Genomic DNA, 25,266 nt, shown 5'->3' with positions numbered 1-25,266 from the left:
TTATACGAATAGTTTCGTTTCATGGCGGACAGAGCGGTGTTGTCGTCGCGTTAAACATCCGTGACGAGCCTTCGATCTTCATCCGACTGTCCGATCGACGGTCCGTAATTAATTTCATGCGATGATCGATAGCGGGTATTGCACGTGTCGCGATGTAGCGGTGTGTTTGCGCGTACTATATAGATGAATGCGCGATAACGATGCACGATATCGCAGGAAGCGCATAGGAGCAGCGATCCGACGCGTACTACTGAATTCGATAATAAAATAAAGAGGGAATGTTTTTAATCCTCTATAATGCAATTTTTTCCTTTGCATCGGAATAAATAGCGTAACTGGGAAAAAGCGAGTATTTATATTCGTTTAGGATTTATCTCTCGATCGATCCTAGGAGGATCTTTTGGACGTCTGGGATCCGGGCGAACGAAGGTTCGAGAACGTTGACGATTAAATTGAATTTTCGTTGGGCTGACTGTTCGATGGGAGGACCGGGGATGTATTTGCGTAACCGTGTTCGCAGACGTCGGGCGTAACTTTTTCATATCGTATTCTCCCTCTGTCGTTCGGTTCTGTACGGATGATTGATCGATTACGGGCGAAAAGTGAAAGCGAGCGTGATGTAAAGAATTACGCCGATCCGGAGTGAAAAACGCGTTGCAGAGAAACACGTAACCGTGGAGAAGCCGGAAGGCAGCAACAGGCATCGAGATGTATGAATACACACCTGACGCTCCGAATATTTTCTGCGCTGCTTTATATTCAAAACAGCGGCCCGATGTAAAAACAAAAACTCACGCGGATCCTAAGATAATGTACTTTTATGTATTCATAGCCACGATACTCTCCAGATTCGCGCGGCTATGCTCACATTTCACCCGTGGTAAACGTCCCTTTTTTTACTCTCGTTGAACTTACGAGAGCAGCAAACCGCAGAAAACCGAGGCCCCACGGAAGATTTAAAACCGTAAACGCATCGTTCTACGCTGCCCGACATTTCCATAAACCTATATTCTCATATATTTTCCAAATATAATATCTGGCATAATACTTTTCTATTACTCGGTTCATCGTAGTGGAGAGAATTATCAATTTCCATTGTCTTAGAACAGTCTAAGAACACGAATTAAAAATAGTCAAAATTAACACACATACAGTTTCGAAACTAATAGTATTTATGTATAATTTAGTCACTTTTAGAAACGGCAAGGCTTTCTCTATAAAATGGTTTTTGGTTTATATCGATTCGATGTTTTTGTTTTGGAGATACCGCAATTTCAATGAAGGGGCAATTTTTAAAATTCCACTCTCCGTCTTAGAAAAGTCAATTAACACGTATTGAAAATACTAAAAACTTTAGACGCGTACAGTTCCGAAACTATTAGTGATTTATTAATAATTGAACCACTGTTTGCAGCGGTAAAGCTTCCCCTTTAACATGGTTTTTGGTTTTTGTCGATCGGACTTTTCGTTTTCGAGATATCGCAATTTATGTAAAAGGTAATTTTGTAAAATTCCACTCTCCGTCTGAGAAAAGCTTATTAACGTGCATAAAAAAATATTAAAACTTTAGACGCGTACAGTTCCGAAACTATTAGTGATTTATCAATAATTGAACCACTGTTTGCAGCGGTAAAGCTTCCCCTTTAACATGCTTTTTGGTTTTTGTCGATTGGACTTTTCGTTTTCGAGATATCGCAATTTATGTAAAAGGTAATTTTGTAAAATTCCACTCTCCGTCTGAGAAAAGCTTATTAACGTGCATAAAAAAATACTAAAAATTTTGACTCGTGCAGTTCCGAGACTATTAGTGATTTATTAATAATTGAACCACTGTTAGCAGCGGTAAAGCTTCCCCTTTAAATTGGTTTTTAGTTTTTGTCGATCGGACTTTTCGTTTTCGAGATATCGCAATTTATGTAAAAGGCAATTTTGTAAAATTCCACTCTCCGTCTGAGAAAAGCTTATTAACGTGCATAAAAAAATATTAAAACTTTAGACGCGTACAGTTCCGAAACTAATAGTGATTTATTAATAATTGAATCACTGTTAGCAGCGGTAAAGCTTCCCCTTTAAAATGGTTTTTGGTTTTTGTCGATCGGACTTTTCGTTTTCGAGATATCGTAATTTATGTAAAAGGTAATTTTTCTTAATTCGACTATCTCTGTCCTCGTCTAACGCGTCGCGTCGGACCTCTCTTTTTCGTAAGTGACTCGTGACTGCACGTGACCTACTTACTACGAGCACGTGCGGTCAACGACCTTGCTAAGGCCGTAGTAAGAAAATTCATTGATCTCGCGCCGTAAACAAACGCTTCGGTCCCTCGTATCTCCGTAACTAGCCACCGCATCGACTTGAAACTCAAACCGCTATATCTCCGGAACTAATAAAGCTATCGACTCGCACGAACGCTCATTTTAAAAGGCATTTCATCCCCTACCTAATGATCACATCACCTACTATAATTTATGCTGTCTTCTATGTTTATTTTCACATTTACTTTAACACTACATACCCAAAGTAGTTTCAGCAATTCCTATTGATTATACAACTGTTGTGTGATACAACTGGATCATGAATTGTTTATTTAATCGACAATGAATTTAAATTTGTATACAGGGTGTTTGCATAATTACTAGCCAAGCCCCTTGATGTACGATTTAATTCTAAATAATTTTTAAATGGCCACGAAAAAAATGGATTTGTTTTATGAGTACCTTGTGAATGTAAAAGTGTGTTGATTTTAATATATGAGACTTGATGACGAGTGAGTAACGAGTCAGGCTCGTCATTGTACGACAAGGGGTTAAGCGTAGAACTGATTTATTTATTTGCAAAAATGGCGTAATTATATTTTGCATTCATTTTTCAAAGGATGTCACAAGTAAAAGGTATCCAACAATGCTTATCTATGAGGGCACGAGTGAACGACAAAAATGGAAACGTGTCATCGTTTCTAATATTTCATCTACTAGTACGATTCTGGTAAATCTGCCCTACGTGAAACCTGAATAGTAAAATGTAAATTGTAAAGGCTAATATGTGGACGAAAATTTCAACTCGAATAAGCAGCTGTACATTACCGAAGTACCGAAATGGCTGTATCCTAATTCGGGAATAAGGTCAAATAGGGTACGCGTTTACAGTTCTCTCTCTCTCTCAATAGAGCCGCTGAATAGGGTCGTTTCTCCTGATTTACGCGCGAACGTTACCCACACTCTTGGCCAGATAACGCTAAAGCTCACGATTCAGAATCGACTCACCCCTTTAGTGCAGCGTGTCAAATACAAACTTTCGTTTATTTCAAAACAATCGCCAAATGATGGATCATCAATAAGGGCTGCAGGCAGAAAAAAATATTCCTTTACACCATATGAATTCTGTTGCGACACACGGTGACGATCGATCATGTTCTAATGGATCGTTCACGTGACTATTCTACAAATAAATTAATATTCGAAGAGGATGGTTTTCTGTGCTTTTACATCAACGAACACGAGACTTTGCCAATATTTGCAATTTAATACCAGCTCTGACTATGATGTACAAGCGTTCTATGGTAAGTGAAATCTGAATTTGCGATTCTACAACTGTCCTGACTGAATTCTAACGTGATGTTTGAAAGTTTTCATTGATGTGTTGTCGATGGCGTGTCAGAACCAAGTGTGGATTCCTTGGTTATTTTGTGTTAACGAAAACTCCTACGCCATCTCCTCCCTTCCAAGCATCCTTAGGACAATGCCTTTCTCTGGTTTCCAGTTAGAGAAGATCACGTTAGGGCTGTGTGCTGGAGTGAAGGATTTTTGCTCTCTCATAAACCTCGTCTAAGAATGGAAAGAGGCTGCTTCAGCGCTCAACAAATTCGTTGCTGCGTTCTCGATTCACCTCGTACGCGGACCTAACCCAGAGAAAAGGCTAAGCAAAGCAGAAGGAATAGGGTTCGACCGAGAGTGAATTTTTATTCCGGTCCGGGCCTCGACGTTATAAATTTCTATCGCGGCTAAATCCGAATTCAAGGACGACGAGAAACGTGGTCGCCCGAGGAAGCGCAGCAATCACGAGGCAAAGCAAAAAAAGGTCGATAGAAGCAAAAGGGGACAGGGTTCGAATAGGTCCAGAAGAGAGGGGGGGGGGGGAATGGTAGAAACACGAACCCTTGCTCAGACGACGGTGCCGAATGCAAATGTAACTTTTCCTTTCGCGAGAAGGAGGGACCTCCGTTCTGAAAGGCGACGAGCAGCCGGATTGCCGACGTTGCTGGATGAGGCAACGGAAAAACGAGCGAAGGGTGGTACGCGGGGCAGCCCCCGTAGCCACCCCTTCGATCTGACAACCGGAGCTTACGTAAGCGTCAGCCCTGCTGTCTTTCAAATTACTTCGGTGTCCCACACTCGGCGCGAGTTTCACCGAGACTTTTCGCCCGGGGAGATTTACGACTTTGGCGAACGCCTTTCTTGCGACCCGACCGCGAATACGTCCCGTTTTAGTTCGATCCCCCGTCTCTCATCGAACTTCGTCCTCCTTTGGGCGAGGAAACTACCGCGGCGAGACGCTTTTCCAGCCCCGATATCGGAACCGTCCCCACGCCCCTCGCCTCTTCCAGCGTCTGGTCGAACAGTAAAACACTGGCCACTCGTGGAACCAATTGCCTCTGGAGTGGCTTCTTCCTCTAATCTACTCGAACGCGCAACAAATTCATGGCCATTTGCTTTGATTTCCAGAGATATAAGCCAGCTTTTCTCGGAAATTGTGTCTACGTTGATGCTATCATAAAATGCAAAAGAAACGGAAAAATTCATGGCCATTTCCTATACTTTGTTCTTAGAAAGATAAAAGCTCGTTTTCCTGGAAATTACGTGTACATTAAAAGTATCATAAAATATAAAAGAAAAGCAAGAGGAGAATGCTATGAGTGACTTCTTTCTCTAATCTACTCGAACGTGCAACAAATTCATGGCCATTTCGAATGCTTTGTCTTCACAAAGATATAAGCCTGCTTTTCTCAAACATTACGTTTATATTAAAGCTATCATAAAATGTAAAGGAAATAGAAAAAGGAACCAAGATGAGAATACTATAAGTGGCTTCTTTCTTTAATCTACTTGACCATTTCCTATGCTTTGTTTCTACAAAAATGTAAGTCTACTTTTCCCCAAACATTACGTTTACATTAATACTATCATAAAATATAAAAAGAGAGGAAACAAGCTCCAAGATGAGAACGCTATTTCCACGCGAATGAATGCAACGGATCGTGACTCGATCTCACGTGATTTTGCAGTTGCTCGCGTGTGGATCGATTCAAGATGAAAGACAATTTCTCATTCGTAACAAAGACTAATGTTCCCTCGATTCATCGCGTCGTTCCTTGCTTCGTAAATATCGACTTCCGGGCAAGCATAGATGGCCCAAGATGGTTTTCTACGTTATCGATGGACGCGCGAATCTTCTCCAGTCGGAAAATCGACGCAAACGAGTAGACAATTCGAAGTCCATAATCGTTCGAGCGCGTTTGCTATCGTGGCGCGATGAACCTGCCAGATTACAAGCAAATTACATCGAATTTGACGGCCGGGTAATGCAGCGCAGATCAACGTGCTCGATGTAATTTACGCAACGCCGTCCATCATGTTACTTATTAACGTTCGCGCGGAACAACGAGATTGAATTATTGCCAAACAACGTTTCGCGTTTCAAAAGCGTCACGCGAGTATCGATTTAAAGGGGGATATGCCAGGCTGGCAGGTTTTAAAAAAAATTGAAAAAAACTGGAAAATTGCAAGAGACACGCGTCGTTATTCCAGCGATATAAAATCCCCTAAAAATTTAACTATTACAGACAATGTTATGGTTTTGTTTCTGTAGAACGATTAGAAAAAATGCCACGATAGAGGATGGAAGATGTGGTCGTTGCGTATAGTTTTTTATTTTGTTCTGTATACAGCCGGGACGGGTCCGATCGCATCAGTCAATTTAGCCGAGGACTGTCGATTAAACCGTGCGCGATACATTTAATGGCGACGGCTTGTTTCCTGTCTGAAACAACCATTAATTTTAGGCCGGGCCGCGATATCGATAGCGGAACAGATGTCCGTACTGTTGATAAAAGCGCGTCCATAAAAGTGAGCTTTACAGGATAATAACACGTGTACGCTTGACGTATGGGTATTCCACTGGCCTGCTGGAACAAATGAGTATGAACGTTTTCCAATCAACCCGACATCAAAACGTTCCGCTAGTAAAAGGGATTGGAAAAAGGAACGTCGAAAATCCACGGAAGGTGCGTCGAAACAGACTAACGAACACAAAATGTCAGTGTCATTGCGTGTAACAGCGTTTTTCACAGCTATTGGCTACCCTACGTTTCGTTTCCGGTAACTTTCGTCGAGGGGACATATTTTACGTTTTAGTTTGAAACGTACGAAGAAATATAAAAACACAGTAGAGGTAAAAAGTGCTTACGTCATCCTTCTTTAGATTCGAAACAGAATGTTATAATTCCCGTGTTACATTCTCAGTCTAAAAAAAAATTGAATGGCATCGATACGTAAAAATCACAATACCTAGTTTATGACATTTTGAAACATAAAGCGAAAGGAAAGTCAACATACGTACACACGCGCCTATACGTGTGTATAGAATTTTGTAACCGGTTGTTTTCAATGTTTGTCCCGGAGCACGTTAAAACATCGAGGAATGCAATATACAGCGACGATCAAATGTTGACCGATAGCAATACATCGGCCTCTGACATTCAATAATATTCGAGGAAGCGAAATTGTAAATTCGGAGAAGAAGCAAACCACGCGCGAACGGTTCGCCCCTAGTTTCGAAAATAAAATTATTGCAAATGTCGATACAGTTTTAACTTGACGGTGACTGTCGAAAGACGTAAACTGTAAAATTGATTGAGCAGTTCGGTGCACAATGGAAAATCGAGATCTATATTGCTTCGCGACGACGCGACGCAAGAATGGCAAGGTAAACAGGGGATCGATATTGTTTGATTTATGAGCCGCGAGTGCATAGCCGATCGGTGCACGATCACGAAGTGTTTTCGTAACCTGCATCCGCAAGCAATGGCCGAGGCTACGCGACCGCAGCGTCGGTTATTCACGTACGGCTGTGTCAGCGGTGCGAAATGTACGCGCGCGAAAGAGCGGACCGTCTACCTGCTCCGAATTTCGAATTTTCGATATCGACGAGCAAAGGACGCCGACCCTTTTCACCTTCTCACCCGTTATCCGGTACTTTCCGCGCCCCCCTGGCCATCCCCGCTCGCAGACTAGCTGCCACGTAACGCTTATTGGTGCACCCCCAACACCTCCACAGATTTATAAAGCTCTTCGAACCCTGTCGCGAATTTTAACACGCTCTCAGTAGACCCAGAATATCAAATTTAACAGTAATACTTTGCAATTCGTATTACGCTACGGAACATGTCCGCACGTTTATTAAACCTGTTAAAATTGTAGGGTTATGGGTTGTATAATTAAATCAAACTTCGATATTTAAACGTATGAATTTTAACGCACTCCCAGGAGATCGAGAATATCAAATTTAAAAGTAATACTTTGCAATTTTTATTAGACTACGAAACATGTCCGCACGTTTATTAACTCTGTTGAAATTGTAGGGTTATGGGTTGCATAATTAAATCAAACTTCGATATTTAAATGTATGAATATTTTAGTCTTTGTTATGAGCGTAAATATATATCTCAGAGGTCAATTCGGTATGAGATCGGTTTCTAAATTGTACGATTCACCTGTCAAAGGCAAGAGTGATGATCAGTTTGTCCTGGCAATGAACTCTTATCTTTGTATAATAAACAACATGAGCTCGTGTCTAAAGCAGGAAAAAAACACTGGTCAGGGTGTTCGGCCATCCCTGGGAAAAATTTTAATGGGGGATTCTAGAGGCCAAAATAAGACGAAAATCAAGAATACCAATTTGTTGATGAAGGCATCGTTAAACAGTTATTAACGTTTAAAGTTCCGACCGTACTGAATTTTTTTCTCGAAAATGCGCAAGATTTCGGGGGTATGTCTATTCACCATACATTATTGTAATTGACCCCCGCAATCAAAAATAATTTTTCCAAAACGATTTGAAATTTTTTTTTTCCGCCGAAAAATTTCACATCTTCTCGAATTTTTTTCTAGAAAGTGGGTAGAATTTCGGGGGTATGTCTATTCACCAAAAATTATTGTAATTGACCCCCGAAACCGAAAATAATTTTTCCAGAACGATTTGAAATTTTTTATTTCCGCCGAAAAATTTAGGCACCTACCCCCTGTCGATTTTTCTTAAAAATTTGTTCTTCATTTTTAGTAATTTTGTTTGACGCCCCACAGAAAAGTAGTCTAATACTTTTTTGTAGGTGCCCATGAGCTCTATTTCAGAAAAAAGTTTCATTGAAACATATTCACAATTGTAGGAGTTATGGCTGTTTGAAAATTGGACCATTTTTATGGAGTTTTTCTCATTTTGCGGGGTCAAGGACCAACTTTTCGAATATTTTTGCGATTTGTACATATTCTCCATCAAAATGCGCGTAGTTTGCTTTTTTAAACATTAAAATCGTCCAATCTGTTCAGAAGTTATGATGTTTTAAAGATACGCATGAAATTTCAGTGAAACATATCAACGGTATGGTCAGACATGAAATTTTCGGTAATGAATTTTTTTCTCGAAACTGAATAGGATTTCGGGGGTACATCTATTCACCAAAAATTATTCTAATTGACCCCCGCAACCGAAAATAATTTTTCCAGAACGATTTGAAATTTTTTATTTCCGCCGAAAAATTTAGGCACCTACCCCCTGTCGATTTTTTTTAAAAATTCGTTTATCATTTTTAGTAATTTTGTTTGACGCCCTACAGAAAAGTTGTCTAATACTTTTTTGTAGGTACCCATGAGCTCTACTTCAGAAAAAAGTTTCATTGAAATATATTCACAATTGTAGGAGTTACAGCTGTTTGAAAATTGGACCATTTTTATGGGGTTTTTCTCATTTCGCGGGGACAAGGACCAACTTTTCGAATATTTTTGCGATTTGTACATATTCTCCATCAAAATACGCGTAGTTTGCTTTTTTAAACATTAAAATCGTCCAATTCGTTCAAAAGTTATGACGTTTTACAAATTCGCATGAAACTTCGGGCAAACATTTCTGGCCAGAAATTATATTTTCGGTAAGGAATTTTTTTCTCGAAACTGAGTAGGAATTCGGGGGTATGTCTATTGACCAACAATGTTTGCAATTGACCCCTGCAACTAAAAATAATTTTTCTAAAACGATTCGAAAGTCTTTTTTTTCGCCCAAAACTTTCAGCACTTACTCGAATTTTTTTCTCGAAAATGGGTAGGATTTCGAAAGTATGTGTATTCACCAAAAATGATTGTAATTGACGCCCGCAACCGAAAATAATTTTTCCAGAACGATTTGAAATTTTTGAATTTAATTGTTAATAACTTTTTAAAAAAGCCTCCATCAACAAATTGGTATCCTTGATTTTCGTCTTATTTTGGCCTCTAGAATCCTCTATTAAAATTTTTCCCAGGGATGGCCGAACACCCTGTATACATCGTTACTGGAGATGAGTTTTATATCATCACGAGACTGTTAGGGAATTCAACATAACCCTTTGACAATTTTCTAAATTATTATCAATTTACTTAACTTGCTCGTTTCTTCTATAATAATTGATAAATAAATCTTTCATAGTAAAAGGGTTAGTGGATTTTATCGAAACACTTTTTAAAAGAAAATAAGCAGCATGTACACTCGCGTCGATATTTATATTGACACGTAATGTCTATTATGAACGATCAAAAATAAAGTTAATAACATGCGCGTAGGAGCTTATTACAAAAAGAAGGAAATACATGGAATGCAAACTAATTCATATACGGATACAAAATTATGTAAAGTAGCAAAATGTTTAATATAACTGAAAACGGAAAGTATGTTGACATTATAATTTAATGCACATCTTATAAAATATATACACAAAATATATCGTTTAAACTTCTTTAAATATAAAAACATACAAATAACTGAATAAAAACTTAATATTCTAATAAAAACATAAAATTTAATACATGTCAACGTACTTCCTAACGGCAGAATAAATTCAAGAATTACGCTTTTAATTGAAAAATCTAAAGCAATATTAACAGTTCAGCTTCTCCGTTTATACTGATGCATTGTCGATGTGGGGGAAACAACAAACGACAAACGCCAAGTTTCAAACAAAAGAGGGACACGCGACAGAAATATAAAAGAAGAAGACAAATAAATAAATAAATAAACTTCTTGTCTCGTCTCGCCTCGATATTTTCGAAACCTCGCCTGTCCCTACTAAAAATTAAGTGTCAACGTAAATACCAACGCGAGTGTACTTACGAGAAATAATTAAGGCGATTAAAATTTCGTGTTTACCGGACGCAGTCTCCCCCGAAAAAGTGTCCCGTGATTACAGTTTGCGTTTCAACTACCGAGTATGCAAACTGTTCCAGGTACAATTTCGAACTTGGCGAACACCGGTACTTTATCGACGCTTAACCGCTCCCGAAGGCAGGGTACGTCGAACGCAGAGGACCCGGTAGATTTCGCCCACTCTCGGAATAGTTGAACGACGGGGAGGGGGGGAGGGATGGGAGGGATGGGGAATGATCCGTTGCAACGGAGAGGATCTAAGCGTAAGGATGAGAGAATGCGCCGAGCCAGGTTAGGAGGAGATCCCCGGGCTGGATATATGGGCACGGAGGAAAAAGGCGTCGTTACCAGAGGCTCATTAACGGGAACTATCCCCAAGACACCCGTAGCAGTGCCTTCGAACCGAGCCAGAAGCCCGGAGGTTTTAGTCGGCGCGTTTGGGCGCGAGGAACCTGCAGAGCTCCAATACTAATTAGCCCATCGCATCGGTTCGATCGTTCCCCAGCAGAAGCTACGGCCGTTTCCTCCGTCGTTTTTCGGACTTCCCTTCGTTAACTCTATTCTCATTTTTCTTCGGGAGTCTGTTTCAGCGTTCGCCAGAGCCGGGAACGTTCTGTCGATCGCGCGACCGACAAGAAATTCGCGCGAAAACGAACCCCGAAAGTTGCCCCGAAAGAGGCCGTGTCACCTTCTTCGTGTTTTACTTTTTTTATTTCTTTCTCTTCGTTCTGTTGCCCTCTGTCTGAAATTTGGACCGCTGCCATGCCCAACTGTCCTACCCGCGGACGTTTCTGGTTGGCACTCCCGAAACTCGTCCAATTACCAGGCATTACTCTCGTTTCATCTCGTCCGGGGGCGCGAAGAGAGCAATTTCCTGGGCGCCCTTTGCGACCGCCATTATTTCATTAAGGGCGGCTCTTCAAGATGCATGCAGTGTTTGTTCAACGACCTACCAAATTAAGGATTTCTTCTACCGTAAAACGCATTTTTTTTTTTATAAAGAAACTATGCAACTTCTTGCATCGGTGCTTTTCGTATGTATCTGTCACTCTTTGGATAATATTTACAAATTTTTAGAATAGTCAAAATTAGTGGTAGTGCAGATAGAAAAGGTATTCTCATGAATTCCACGATTACAGCCGGTTCTGTTTGTTTAAAACAAAAAGACGAAAAAGATTCTTAATCAGGATACATTGTTCTACAGCAGAAGGACAGAAAAATATTGATAATTTAAAAAATGGTAGCATTTCGAAGTTGATATATCGATTTGTTTTTGTTGTTTTCAACTTTAGCAGGCTAAAAAAAAGTAGGAAAAATAATGAGTTTGACTTCATTGTGCTACAACTTATACTGTCACGTGTACTGAAGGTACACGCTAAATTTGAAAGAAATCGATAGAGTAGATCTTAAAATATCACGACAGCCGTTTCAGAAAAAATAGTTTTGAGAAAAGTACATTTAAACAGAAGGGTCGAACTGTTCAAACAGGTATAGATTTCGTTCATTTTTGGAGTTCGGTGATATATTTTGGCACATATACATATTTCTAGGACTATATCCTTTAAGAAAACGCAAAGAAAAATCGAATTTTTTGGTGATTTACAGTAGAAGGTACTTAAACGAAAAAGCACAAGATATTTGAAAATTGGGGTTGTACGTAGTAAAGTTTTATTTGTAGAAATGTCAGATGCGGGGTAGAATTTGTTGCACGATCCAGCGAATAGGTCTGCGGATTATTGGCCGAAAAGCTGCCGATTTATTAGGTCGCATATCGAGTGTTATAAACGGTGGGCCTCCGTTTCGCCATTGACCGAATAGCAGGCATGGATGGGCAGGTAATGAACGACCCGGCGAGCGTGGAGATCCGCGTCCAAAGACAGAGAACTCCAGCAAGGTAGAGAGAGACGGAGAAAACTGGAATCGACGGGATATTCAAGTAATGACAACGATAACGACGCTGACGATAATCAACGGCTAACACTCGTATCGAACGCAGTTTGCCGCACCGACGACGATGACGAACGACATCGAGAGGCCATTAAATTGATACTACCTGCTAATTGGTATCGCTAATTTCTATTGGTCGTGTACCCAACTAGCTTACGATATAACGATCGTCAGAGTGGCGATCGACGTTCCCGCGGTTGCAAATAATGCTCCTAGTTTACTTCGGAGGATTTACAGGATGCGATCCCTGTATCGCGCCTGTGCAAGTATCGCTGAAAGGTTTCGCGAAAAGAAGCGTCGCGTGGGTGTAAATAATACGGGAACAGTGCAAATGACACCTGAAAAGGATGAGAAAATTCCTTTTCTTGTTAGCGTCTCGAGTGGTAACGTCTTAAAAGCAGCAGAGAGCAGCTACCATCCGATATTTTTGTGTCGCTTCATGGTTACATTCGGCTTTTAGTGTACCGTCTGGCGATGGAAAGAGAAAATCCAAGTTTCCAGAACTATTTCTTCTAATGAGCAGGGTCAGTTGGCCTAATATGGAATACGTTCTTAATTTGGAATACAACAATATTAAATAATCGTGATTTTTCTATCTATTGGCGATGAATTCCAAAGCAACACGTGTCCAAAAAAGAAAATATTCAAGAAAATATCGCAGTCTGAGTTTTCGCAAAGTGATCTTTGATCTAATATTATACATAATAAGGTAGGTGCATCAGCTTTGTGTTAGCTCGGTTATTTCTTAAAACATAAATATAAATAGAACTACAGTAAAAAAGTAAACATTTCCTAAACCGTTATTATATTTTAACTTTGTCCATTACCAGTCAAAAGAGCATAAAATTTCCTATAAATTCATAATATTTAAGTTCTGCGAGCAAATGAAACATGTGAATAAAGAAAAAGTATTCCATATTAGGGCAAATGACCCTACATAAACTAGTGGGTAGCAATTAAATTTATTTGCGACCAAGGTGGGTTTCGAGTAGCAAAAAACAACGTTCGAACGATCGTCGAACCGTGTCTCGGGGCGCGACATTTTACAAAATCTATCCAAGCCAAGCCTTCGTTCCAGGCGTCAGTCAATGTTTGTCGCTAGTCCGCCTCGCCGCCTCCCGTATGGCACGAACGAAATAAAATTGAGGCAAACCGATCTGTCGCCCCTAAATTGACTGACACGCTCGACTGCGGCCGTGGATCTCGCGAAAGCCGCGGTAAGAGCGAAATAAGAAAGCCACGGGCGCACGTAGACAAGTGCAAGCGGAGACGTACATCGAGTTTACCTCACACGAACGCTTTTTCCACCCCCCTCACGACCTGCGTAGGAATCCTTTTATCCCGAGAAATTACCGCGAATGGCTAGGAAAATCATCGTTCGCCGTGGCTTCCATTTTCATCCAGCCCCGAGCGGAAACGCTCGAGACGCTTCGGGCGGAAACGCGACTTGGTTGCGCGTCGAGGCTGCAACAGTCGTCGTCCGGGTGCCGTCTGTGTCGTTTAGAAAATGCCTGCACGTATGTCGTGGCTTCCACGGGACGAGGGACAGGGCAAACGAAAACGCCACGAAGAAATATTCCGTCCGCGAAAAAGTTTCTCGTCACTTCGGTTTTCTCTTCTTACTCCCGTCTTGTGTTTCTTCTTCGTTTAAATTGCTACGAATCGGCCCCCGCGCTTCTTCTTGAGATTTGGTTAACCCTTAAGTGGTCTCGATCTCAACCGAATTATTCACCAAATTCGTAAATGAAAATCAACTCTTCTTTAAAGCATTTAAAAACTAATTTTCGAATAATCACATTGACGTATATTAAATAATTATTAGCTTAAATTTGCCCCAATAATTCTTTTCGAAGGTTAAATCAAGAATTTGAACTTTTTACGACGAGAAATAATTTAGTTTTGAAATATTTTTTGGTAATCGTACAAAGTTTGATGAATTCGTCGCAACTGTTTTATCCGAGTGCGATAAATAACGATCCAAGAGGAGTTCTCTTCTGCGAAAGAAGAGAAGTTTCTGTTTAATAAGATTCCTCTCCAACGGGTTAAAAATTGTAATCCCGTGGGAGTACGAGTTACTTGGTTAGTATTATATATTCCGTTCCGGCGGTAAGTAGGAGCTCTCACGCTTCTAATTACTTATTTCTGTTGTACCTCGTCTGGATTAATTACTTTCTACGACGCTGGGCACAATTTCATTATAATAACGTATAACGTTTTAATTCTCTCGTTCCGTTAGGCGAATGTACATCTAATATTCCTCTGCGTCATTTATTATTCGCTTTAATCGGAGGAACAAAGTATTTACCCGGCCGAACGAAACCAGATTATTCGCCTAATATTATTAATTCATAAATGATAGAAAATCTAAATTTGACCCTCGTAACGCATCTCCGTGCGAGACAAAATTAATTTCTGACAAGTAAAGCTCCTTTCGAGTTTCAAAAGCCAAGAAAACAAGAAAGAAACTTTACCCAATCGTGACTAATATTACGTTTCCCCATAGAGCTCAAACAACGTCCATGTTTACTAAAACCCTTTGTACCCTTGTCATTCGGACGGGAAATATTTCTGTAATTAAAATGCTGGCGTTCAGACTGCCAGAAGAATGTTTCAAGCCGGTCTGCGGCATGCACCGGTCCTTTTATTTGCAGATTTCTCGCCCCGTTGTACTTTAATAGAGGCGAAATTCCGCGATAACACGTCGAGCACGTAACATCCTTGTTCCTGTAATCTCAACGCCCGAGAGCCCGAGAGTTCGAAACTATAAGACGCCCGTAGGGTAACTTACGAAGAGATTCGACTCCTCTGGGGGAGGGAGAGGGGGAGGCAGAGCGGAAGACCAGGAAGATATTTAATTTTCCCCGGAGCCGGTCGTCCGTTAGATACGAAAGGCGCGAAACGATAACCGGCCGAGCCCTGGCAAGAAGAAAACTGATACGCGAAATTTATATTTCAAAAACCGCTTTTTCACTTCTCGTAGAAAGACAATGAAAGGAGTGATATTTACAATGTTAATGGAGACATCTGAGTTGGTTGTACCGTTAAATCCACGGATTAACTCGATGCAGCGGAAAATGCAATATGTACATATGTTATTATTAGAGTAGATTCGGATTAGAACGCTAAGCGTTTAACCCATTTACATCTTCGCTCACAATGTGAAGCTTGCTTTATAAATCAGAGATACGGAACGCAAAGTCTTTCGAAAATTATACGTACAGTTTGCGTGAAAAGTATTCTTACAGTAGCTAATGTCAAAAGGATGTTTTTTCACTGCGTAATTCATTGTCGAAAAAAAGTGGACTTGCACTGATTGGCTTCTGAACCGTTCACACGAGTGCAGAAGAAATGGGCTTGAAAGATAATTTTATCCTTGTTCGAGACAACGATCCGAAACATCGCGCGTATAACACACAAATGTGGATCCTATGCAATGTCTGAAAACATTTAGTAACACCTCTACAATCGCCAGATATGAATATAATCGAACATATATATTTAAAAAGAAAAATTCGATCACATCACATTTCCACAAAAAATAATTTGAAAAAAGTATTGAAGAGTGAAATAAAATTTCTAAAATAAAAATGTCACATTTGAAACCAGTTTCTTTTCTAACTGATATCGATTTACATACAGTATTCTTCAATAATCGTCTACGCTAATTTTCGTTTATAAACACGTAAAGCTCGATCATTTATGTGAATATTCCGCTTTTAGCGGTAAGCAACAGTTGTGCGGATTATTCCGCTTAATAATGCAAACGAGTTAAACGTGCAACCTTTCCCATAGCGTTTGCTTAACAAAATTCCAAAACTCTGCCTCGTCTTTCCGCGTTAGAGCGTTCCGTTGATTTACGAGACGCTCTTCGACCGATTAAACCGCCGGAGACAACATCGACGAAACGGTAATGTTCGATTAATGCGCGAGTCGCGTACACGGAAGGCGGCCGTGAAATGAAACGACGAACCCTTATCAAACGTCTAACGGCGAAAACTTCTCGGGGAGATCCACGCCGTTTCGACGTGTTCCCGGATCTGACGAGAAGGATTGCATTTCTCCCGCTCGTAGCATGATTCTGTCTCCGTCTGTCTTCCTGCGAGTCGCGGAAGGATGCAGTCGGGAATAATTAACGAGGGTGAGAAGATCTTCTTTCTAGGGAACATACGTTTAACGATCCCCCCATCGTTGAGGGTTACAAGTGCCGCCACCCATGAACGCGAGGGTTGGAAAAGGGGTTCGCGAGGGAGAGTGACTTTTGGCGCAGAAACAGTCGTCGGACGTCACGTACTTCTATAATTGTTCAGCCATCATGGAGACGTTTAACGATCACCCTAAACGTCGGTGATCCGTCAGGGCCGGAAAATTTCAAACATTTTTCGCGCGAGACACACCGCGTAGTCCACCTTATGAAATTTGTCGCGCGTCTCCATTGATTCATTGCGGTCGTTAGCACCCGGAGGGGATTTTTTCCCGGATAAAACGTTCAAATATTAGACGATAAAGCCGAATAGTCGATCATCTTTGACGTTGCTATATTGTTTCAGTCGACTAAACTCACTGCACTCTTATTTCTTCGTTATTTTCTCAACAGAAAACAGTTTTAACCTTTTGGCGCTCACTCGATCGGTTAACTGTGCGCGTTAAACGCCTATGAGCGAAAAAGTCTTCTGCACGCAACTTGTGCTTGCGTCACAATCGACGGTAGTCAAAGGATTAAGAGATTTTGTAACATTTCTCCGGATAGCACAATAAAAATTACTATAAAACGGTATGTTCGAAATAATGGAGGTTAAATACGAGTAGATGAACTAATCATTTGGTTATGGACTGCATTATTCGATTCTGTTTGAGACGTTAACGAACGTGACGTCGCCACCATACGATTTAACGGCTTTCGTCTACGGTTTGATATATAATGACGTTTGCGTTACCACAATTTCGTCAATGCTAATAGACATCGAAAATTGGATACGAGCTGCGTGCCGATACGATTATTAGATTGCCACAGGTGCACCGATAGATCAATGGGAATGTTATTACACGACTGTTAGCAGATTTGACAGATGTATATTCCCGTCAAACATTGTTTCGTCGCGACCGTTTCAGCAATACCCCTTGTAAATCTGTACCGTTGCGAGGGCAAATCTTGAAACTCTGTTCGATGCGAAACGATCAATCTCAGTCGATTATTTTGCGTGAAATTTCGTTCCTGGGATCCTTGTTCTGCTTCCCAGAAACGTTTCATTAATTACAGTAAACTCTGAGATTTGTAGCAATAAAAAGAATGTTTCAAGGAATAATTTTTAAAAATATATAATGTCGAGGGTCCCAGTCGATTGTTTCGTGTGTAATTTCGTTCCTGGGATCCTTGTTCTGCTTCCCAGAAACATTTCATTAATTACAGTAAACTCTGAGATTTGTAGCACTAAAAAGAATGTTTCAAGGAATAATTTTTAAAAATATATAATGTCGAGGATCCCAGTCGATTGTTTCGTGTGTAATTTCGATCCTGGGATCCTTGTTCTGCTTCCCAGAAACATTTCATTAATTACAGTAAACTCTGAGATTTGTAACACTAAAAAGAATGTTTCAAGGAATAATTTTAAAAAATATATAATGTCGAGGATCCCAGTCGATTGTTTCGTGTGTAATTTCGTTCCTGGGATCCTTGTTCTGCTTCCCAGAAACATTTCATTAATTACAGTAAACTCTGAGATTTGTAGCACTAAAAAGAATGTTTCAAGGAATAATTTTTAAAAATATAAAATGTCGAGGGTCCCAGTCGATTGTTTCGTGCGTAATTTCGTTCCTAGGATCCTTGTTCTGCTTCCCAGAAACATTTCATTAATTACAGTAAACTCTGAGATTTGTAGCACTAGAAAGAATGTTTCAAGGAATAATTTTTAAAAATATAAAATGTCGAGGGTCCCAGTCGATTGTTTCGTGCGTAATTTCGTTCCTAGGATCCTTGTTCTGCTTCCCAGAAACATTTCATTAATTACAGTAAACTCTGAGATTTGTAGCACTAAAAAGAATGTTTCAAGGAATAATTTTTAAAAATATATAATGTCGAGGATCCCAGTCGATTGTTTCGTGCATAATTTCGTTCCTGGGATCCTTGTTCTGCTTCCCAGAAACATTTCATTAATTACAGTAAACTCTGAGATTTGTAGCACTAAAAAGAATGTTTCAAGGAATAATTTTTAAAAATATATAATGTCGAGGATCCCAGTCGATTGTTTCGTGTGTAATTTCGATCCTGGGATCCTTGTTCTGCCTCCCAGAAACGTTTAATTAATTATAGTAAACTCTGAGATTTGTAGCAATAAAAAGAATGTTTCAAGGAATAATTTTTAAAAATATATAATGTCGAGGATCCCAGTCGATTGTTTCGTGTGTAATTTCGATCCTGGGATCCTTGTTCTGCCTCCCAGAAACGTTTAATTAATTATAGTAAACTCTGAGATTTGTAGCAATAAAAAGAATGTTTCAAGGAATAATTTTTAAAAATATATAATGTCGAGGATCCCAGTCGATTGTTTCGTGTGTAATTTCGATCCTGGGATCCTTGTTCTGCCTCCCAGAAACGTTTCATTAATTACAGTAAACTCTGAGATTTGTAGCAATAAAAAGAATGTTTCAAGGAATAATTTTAAAAAATATATAATGTCGAGAATCCCAGACGATTGTTTCGTGTGTAGTAAAAAAAAATGTTTGAGGAAATAATTTTTAAAAAGATATAAAATCGAGGGTCCCAGAATTTTTGTAGAAATTCCGTTGTATGTTGAATGGATTGCATTTTGATTTCAGGTATCCTGGATACGTAAAAGGGATTTACACATACTCACGTCGTCCATTTACGCGTACACGGGAGACGAAAGATTTTCCGTGAAGCACCCGGAAGCATCCAACGAATGGACGTTGAAGATCGATTATGTCCAGCAACGTGACGCCGGGGTTTACGAATGCCAGGTTAACACCGAGCCCAAAATGAATTTAGCCTTCGTGTTGAGAGTCGAAGGTAAAGCTGCTGTTGCGCGACTATTATCCTACCGGTTAACCCTTTCGCGACCGACGCATACAAACGAAATCTATGGAAATCAAACTTTGAGCAATCGCCAAGTGCTTCCATGTTTGCTCAAATATTTGGAGCACCCTTTGATCTTTCAAATAAGCAAATCTTTTTCACATACCTAAACGTTTCAAATATTATCCTTACGTATGAGTCGAGGGTTACTTAAATACCAATGTAATTTTGCTACTTAATATTTTATTTCTGCAAATTCTTAATCGTTTCTTTGTGTAAATTTCTTCGAAAATGACGCCTGATCGATGTTCTCTTAATATGAAAGAGTAAAGTTCTCGATGAACCGAACATTGCGTGCACAAGAGCTTTATTTCTATAAAGATCGAAGAGCGTTGCAAACTTTTGAGCAGTAAAGTATACACACTGTCTCTGCCCTTCTAAATTATACGGTACGTGCGATATCAAAGCGTCACAACCTGAAAGTAAGTGATTCTTCAAGTAGAAATGTATTAGAAAACGTAGAATAAATATTATTCCGCTTCAAAACTAGCATGCTGTTATAAATTTATATCTTAGCTAGAATCATGTTCCTTCTTAAGAAGTTCAAACGTTGTTCTTTAAACCTTTGTCTGGTTAATAATGTCGCGTTTAAACTTATATTTATCAGGAGAACTTAAAATATGTGTCCAAAAACAACAATACGAAACGTAAAACCTTCTACATTCCATAACTAATTTTCACTTATTTGTTTTCCACGTCGTTGGGTCCCGAGATAAATTTACCAATCTGTAACGCTGATCTGAACGTTCACAGATGGATCGCGAAAGGGTTAACTGGCAACATTACAAAAATCACAGTATCGCTGTAAATATTATGCGTAATGGAGGTAGATGAGAAATACGTTCGAAACGCTTGTGTACGTGTCTACCGTTCGATCAAGACACTTCCGGTACCCTGACTACGCACCAGCATGCGAAAAAGGATTGAAGCTTACCGCCTTGCATGCCTGTCACCGTGAAGCGTACGAATCTTTAAGAGAACGGTTTTCTTTTCTCTTACAATTAGTACCGATGCATTCATTACCCACCGGTGAGAAACGTTTGATGAACGTGCCTGCAACAAAACCGTTGATTTCCGTTTCCCTGGTACTTTTACCGAGCAATTTTTTCATCTAATCGATTGCCTTGTCAACGTCGAACGCCCGTCGCGACCATACATCCGGTGATGCAACAGTGTCAATTAAAAGTTCTCGCGAATTATCGAGCATCATTCTGTTCGCGCGTCAACGAGGCTCCTCTACTCTGGGCGTAATCTACTTAGAACCGCAGACGCAGGGTTCTGCGAAATTTTAAACCTCCAGACTGGAAGACCCCCTCTACGATTCACCGATTGCGATGAAACGAGCTATTTTCAGAAACGTTGTTTTTGGAAACATATTGTTAGAAAAAGAATTCAGCATTGTTATTTATTAATGCTTGTTGGTGTACGATTTTAACCCATTTGCATCATTTCACATGTAAACAAAATCGAGCTCCCCATGTTTATGAACAAAAATTTTATTTATTAAAACGAAAAGACTAAAGAGACTCCATCTACCGATAGCTCCAACGGAAGCTAAATGAAAAAGGTCATTTAAACTGTTTTCAAATGTGACGTTTGCGATGTTCCATTATGTATCGATCATTTTAAACATTATCGTACCAATTAAAATATTTTAGTATCTATTTTAAGTTTATTTACAATGTAATTTTTGAAAGACTTTCAGTCGAGCGTCTCTAATTTATAAATGGACCGTTTATTTTGAAAGTGGTGCAAGTCCATTTACTTTTATTTCGAGAAAATTGAATGTTAGCAGATCTGACAATTAAAAAATATTGGTTAATTATGTGAAGTCTGGGAATGTTTGTACTAATTTATTAATATGTAATTTAATTATATAAATTTCTTTTAGGCGAATTTAACTAAAATAATGTACAATTTCCAGGCTGCAAATGGACTTATACCACTTTCATAATTAGTCAATTGTAAATATCATTTAATTTCAATTTTGAAATAACAAATATCACTTAAAATATATCTCATATTAATCCAATTTTGTTTATAAATAATAACAAGAAATAAAATAGGATTAGCATTTTTTATTTTGAACGTTAATTATATTTATATATTGTTAAACTTAACACAAGATATTGGTATTATTAATTATTTATGCTCTTCATATGGCAGTGTTTTGAAATATTCATGATGCACAGGAGGTATATAAGGTAATAGCTGCTGTATATCCTTATATTTTTCATATGTAATAGGCTTGGCATCGTGATACAAAGGCGCCAGAGCGATTTTTTCAAATTTTAGCGGTCTTCCCCGACATGTAGCTGATAAATTTAGAGTCTTCAATTCTGTGTCCTCCATTGATGTTTTATATGAAATAGTATACGGTGCAGTTTTGCAGAATCTCATCCAACATATTTGCAACCAATTTACTTTTCCTCCATTAGTGTTTCTTCTTATCTGTTTTTTAATTGCGTTTTGTAGATTTTTTGTTGAAACGAAATTCTCTCGTTTCATTTCGTATAAAATAAATTTATTATGTCGCCTACATTGGTTTATAACGTCATAATAATCCTGTGGTGTGTCCAGGAAATTCTTTTTTCGTAATGCCATTTCTATGATACCAAAATCTGCATCGTTTGGAAGATACGAATGTCCGGGGAGTAAAAATTGATGATCAATTACCTCAATGTTATTTTCCAAAGACTGGACAACCCTCAACCACATCAACGCCATTTGTAAATTTCAATTTTGCCCAGTTCACGTATCACTATATGCAATAACATAAGTATGGAAATTGGACTTACACCACTTTCATAATCAATGGTTACGTAATTTCTTTTACTGTCAAATTTTAAATTGAACAAAGCATTAGCATTTTTTAAGATATTAAATACTAACTAGTTATAAACAAAAAGTTTACACTAAATTAAGCATAAATCACATCATATCTCATTTTTTTTAAAAAAAGGACTTACACCACTTTCAAAATAAACGGTCCAAATCGAGCTTCGCGTTTAGAGCGAAGATGCAAATGGGTTTTCAGTGATTGTGAGTCCACGCGAAAGGGGTTCGCGGAGCACAGTTTGAGAAACACTGATGCAGGGGAATTAGCAAACAACGCCCCGGCGTTATGCGATCGTTTCAGTCGAACGGGTCGCTTACTTTCGCGTCATTTTTCCTCGATTGTTTCGATTCGATTCAGTCAACGTTTCACGTCATTCCGCGTAATTGCGAATTTCGCAGCTGCGTCGTTTATAATTTCGTTTCTTTCCTCGTGCTCCTCTGTTCCCCCTGTACAATATATTGCCGCGCGCTAACGAGTCCCTATTATTCGGGGCTGCAAATATTTATCGATCTCGACGATTACGCGTTATCGTTATTAATCGCGCTCGCGCTCGCGCGCGGCAACCTGTAACGAATAACGATATACACGGTTCGAGATCAGTTCTATCGCAAATAACCGCGGCAAACGATAACGCTCTCCGTATCGTATCAGTGTTTCGGTAATTTAATAATGCGTTCTATCGTTCCCGTGTATCGACGTGATTTAACAGCGTCGTTGGTCGATGTTTTCAGCAACGCGCTCGTAATTTCTATCCTAGGTCGCCCGTAATCGACATTCCTTCTCATCGTCGAACTGCGAGCTAGGTTCGAACGATATAAACGTTAAATTTTGCAATATTTTTATCATCTAAAACGTCCGCTAACAGCCACTGCTCCAAACGAGATCCAGTCGAGCAATTAGTCGTCGTTTACGTGAAAAACGGTTTCTTCGGCGTCCGCAAATTGTTAACCGTGTTTCTCGAGATCTCGAAGCCTCCGCGTGCACACGAACGCTGGGCTGTTCATTAATTATGTTCCCCGCCAGTACCTGTCCTTATCACGAACAGTAATTGCTCGTCAGTCGGTCGAAAATATCGATTTCGACCGATGAAAACCGTGACGATACAGTCAGTCGTCGTCCGGAGAATTGAATCCTTAATGCGGTCGAAAGATTGAGACACGGAGCTTCAATGGAATACCATTTTGCACGTAATTGAATTCGTAGACCTTTGAATAGGATCGAGGGAAATGGAGCTTTAAGTATGATCTCTGGCGCCGGATTTTCTTAAAGAATAAATGTATCTAATGAATAAGGAAACGTTGCTTCGTAGAAGCGCAAAGGAACTATTAGTAATTTTAGAGATTGGGAGTCTCGCTCGTCTGGGATCCGTCGGAACGTAAAACGTATCAATTCTACGAGCTTGTCTAATTTATTTAATGGGAAAAATTTTAATGGGAGATTCTAGAGGCCAAAATAAGACGAAAATCAAGAATATCAATTTCTTGACTGAGGCTTCGTTAAAAAGTTATTAAAAAATTAAATTAAAAAATTCCAAACCATTCTGAAAAAAATATTTTTGGTTGCGGAGCTCAATTACAATCATGTTTGGTGAATAGACATACCCCCGAAATCCTACTCACTTTTGAGAAAAAAATTCGGGTAGGTGCTGAAATTTTTCGGCAAAAAAAAAATTTTTCAAATCCTTCTGAAAAAATTATTTTCGCATGCAAGGATCGATTACAATAATTTTTGGTCATTACACATACCCCCAAAACCCTACGCATTTTCGAGAAAAAAATTCCTTACCGAAAATATAATGTCTGACCATACATTGATATGTTTCCCTGAAATTTCATGCGTATCTTTAAAATATAATAACTCCTGAACAGATTGGACGATTTTAATGCTTCCAGAGGTAAACAACGCGTATTTTGGTGAAGAATATGTAGAAATTCCAAAAATGTTCGAAAAGTTATTCCTTGACCCCGTAAACTGAGAAAACCCCCATAAAAATGGACCAATTTTCAAACGACCATAACTCTCACAATAGTGAACGTATCGCATTAAAATTTAGTAGTCAGCTAGAGCTCATGGGTACCTACAAAAAAATATTACACAACTTTTCTGTAGAGCGTGAAACAAAATTACTAAAAATGAAAAACGAATTTTTAAGAAGAATCGACAGAGAGTAGGTGCCCAAATTTTTCGGCGAAAAAAAAAATTTCAATCATTTTGAAAAAATTATTTTTAGCTGCGGAGGTTAATTACAATCATTTTTGATGAATAGACATATCCCCGAAATTCTGCGCATTTTCGAGAAAAAAATTCAGTTCGGGCGCAATTTTAAACGTTAATGACTTCTTAACGAAGCCTCGATCAACAAATTGGTATTCTTGATTTTCGTCTTATTTTGGCCTCTAGAATCTCCCATTAAAATTTTTTCCAGGGGTGGCCGAACACCCTGTATAACTTCCACCGCTTATAACAAGAATAACTAGACTGCGGATTTTTATGCAAATTCATGTTTTTATTAAGAGAGAGCTTTGTAGAGGGTTGTCTCAACCCCTAAATATAATAATTCGTATTATACTTTAAGCATTTCTTCTATTTTTGCATATTAAGTGCATTCTGTAGTTTTTTGAAAATTAAAATTTCTCATAAGTTATTTCAGAAGTGCCCAGATCTGTATGCAAAAACAGATATAACTGAGCATTCATTACAAAGTCTAAAATTATCCTTACAACGTATTGTAAATGCAAACATTTTATAAACGATAATATCTACTACAATCTATATTTTCTTGTTCGTACCAAAGGGTTTTCCTTCCCGTTAATAAACGAACGATAATAATATTAAAGTAGCATTTATTAGAATATTATTTTTGTCGTAAAGAAAAGACGTTTGAGCAGTCAACTAACATTCTGCGCGTATATTTTTCTAAAATCCATTTCACCGTCGACTAACACAA

General features: G+C 39.1%; 1 protein-coding gene across 4 annotated transcripts in view; it reads left to right on the top strand.

Annotated features, from left to right (window-relative positions):
* The window catches only part of LOC143343927 (zwei Ig domain protein zig-8), a 249,188-nt gene that overhangs the window by 208,124 nt on the left and 15,798 nt on the right, over positions 1–25,266 (top strand). For all 4 annotated transcript variants that reach the window (XM_076769335.1, XM_076769334.1, XM_076769333.1 and 1 more), the window contains exon 4: positions 19,204–19,414. In XM_076769335.1, the coding sequence (XP_076625450.1) occupies positions 19,204–19,414 (211 nt within the window). The remainder of the gene's footprint in view (positions 1–19,203; positions 19,415–25,266) is intronic.

Source organism: Colletes latitarsis, chromosome 7 (assembly GCF_051014445.1).
Source record: "Colletes latitarsis isolate SP2378_abdomen chromosome 7, iyColLati1, whole genome shotgun sequence".
In the NCBI taxonomy this organism is placed as follows: Eukaryota; Metazoa; Arthropoda; class Insecta; order Hymenoptera; family Colletidae; genus Colletes; species Colletes latitarsis.
The sequence above is the reverse complement of the archived record's forward strand: the minus strand, read 5'-3'. Positions and strand labels throughout refer to the sequence as shown.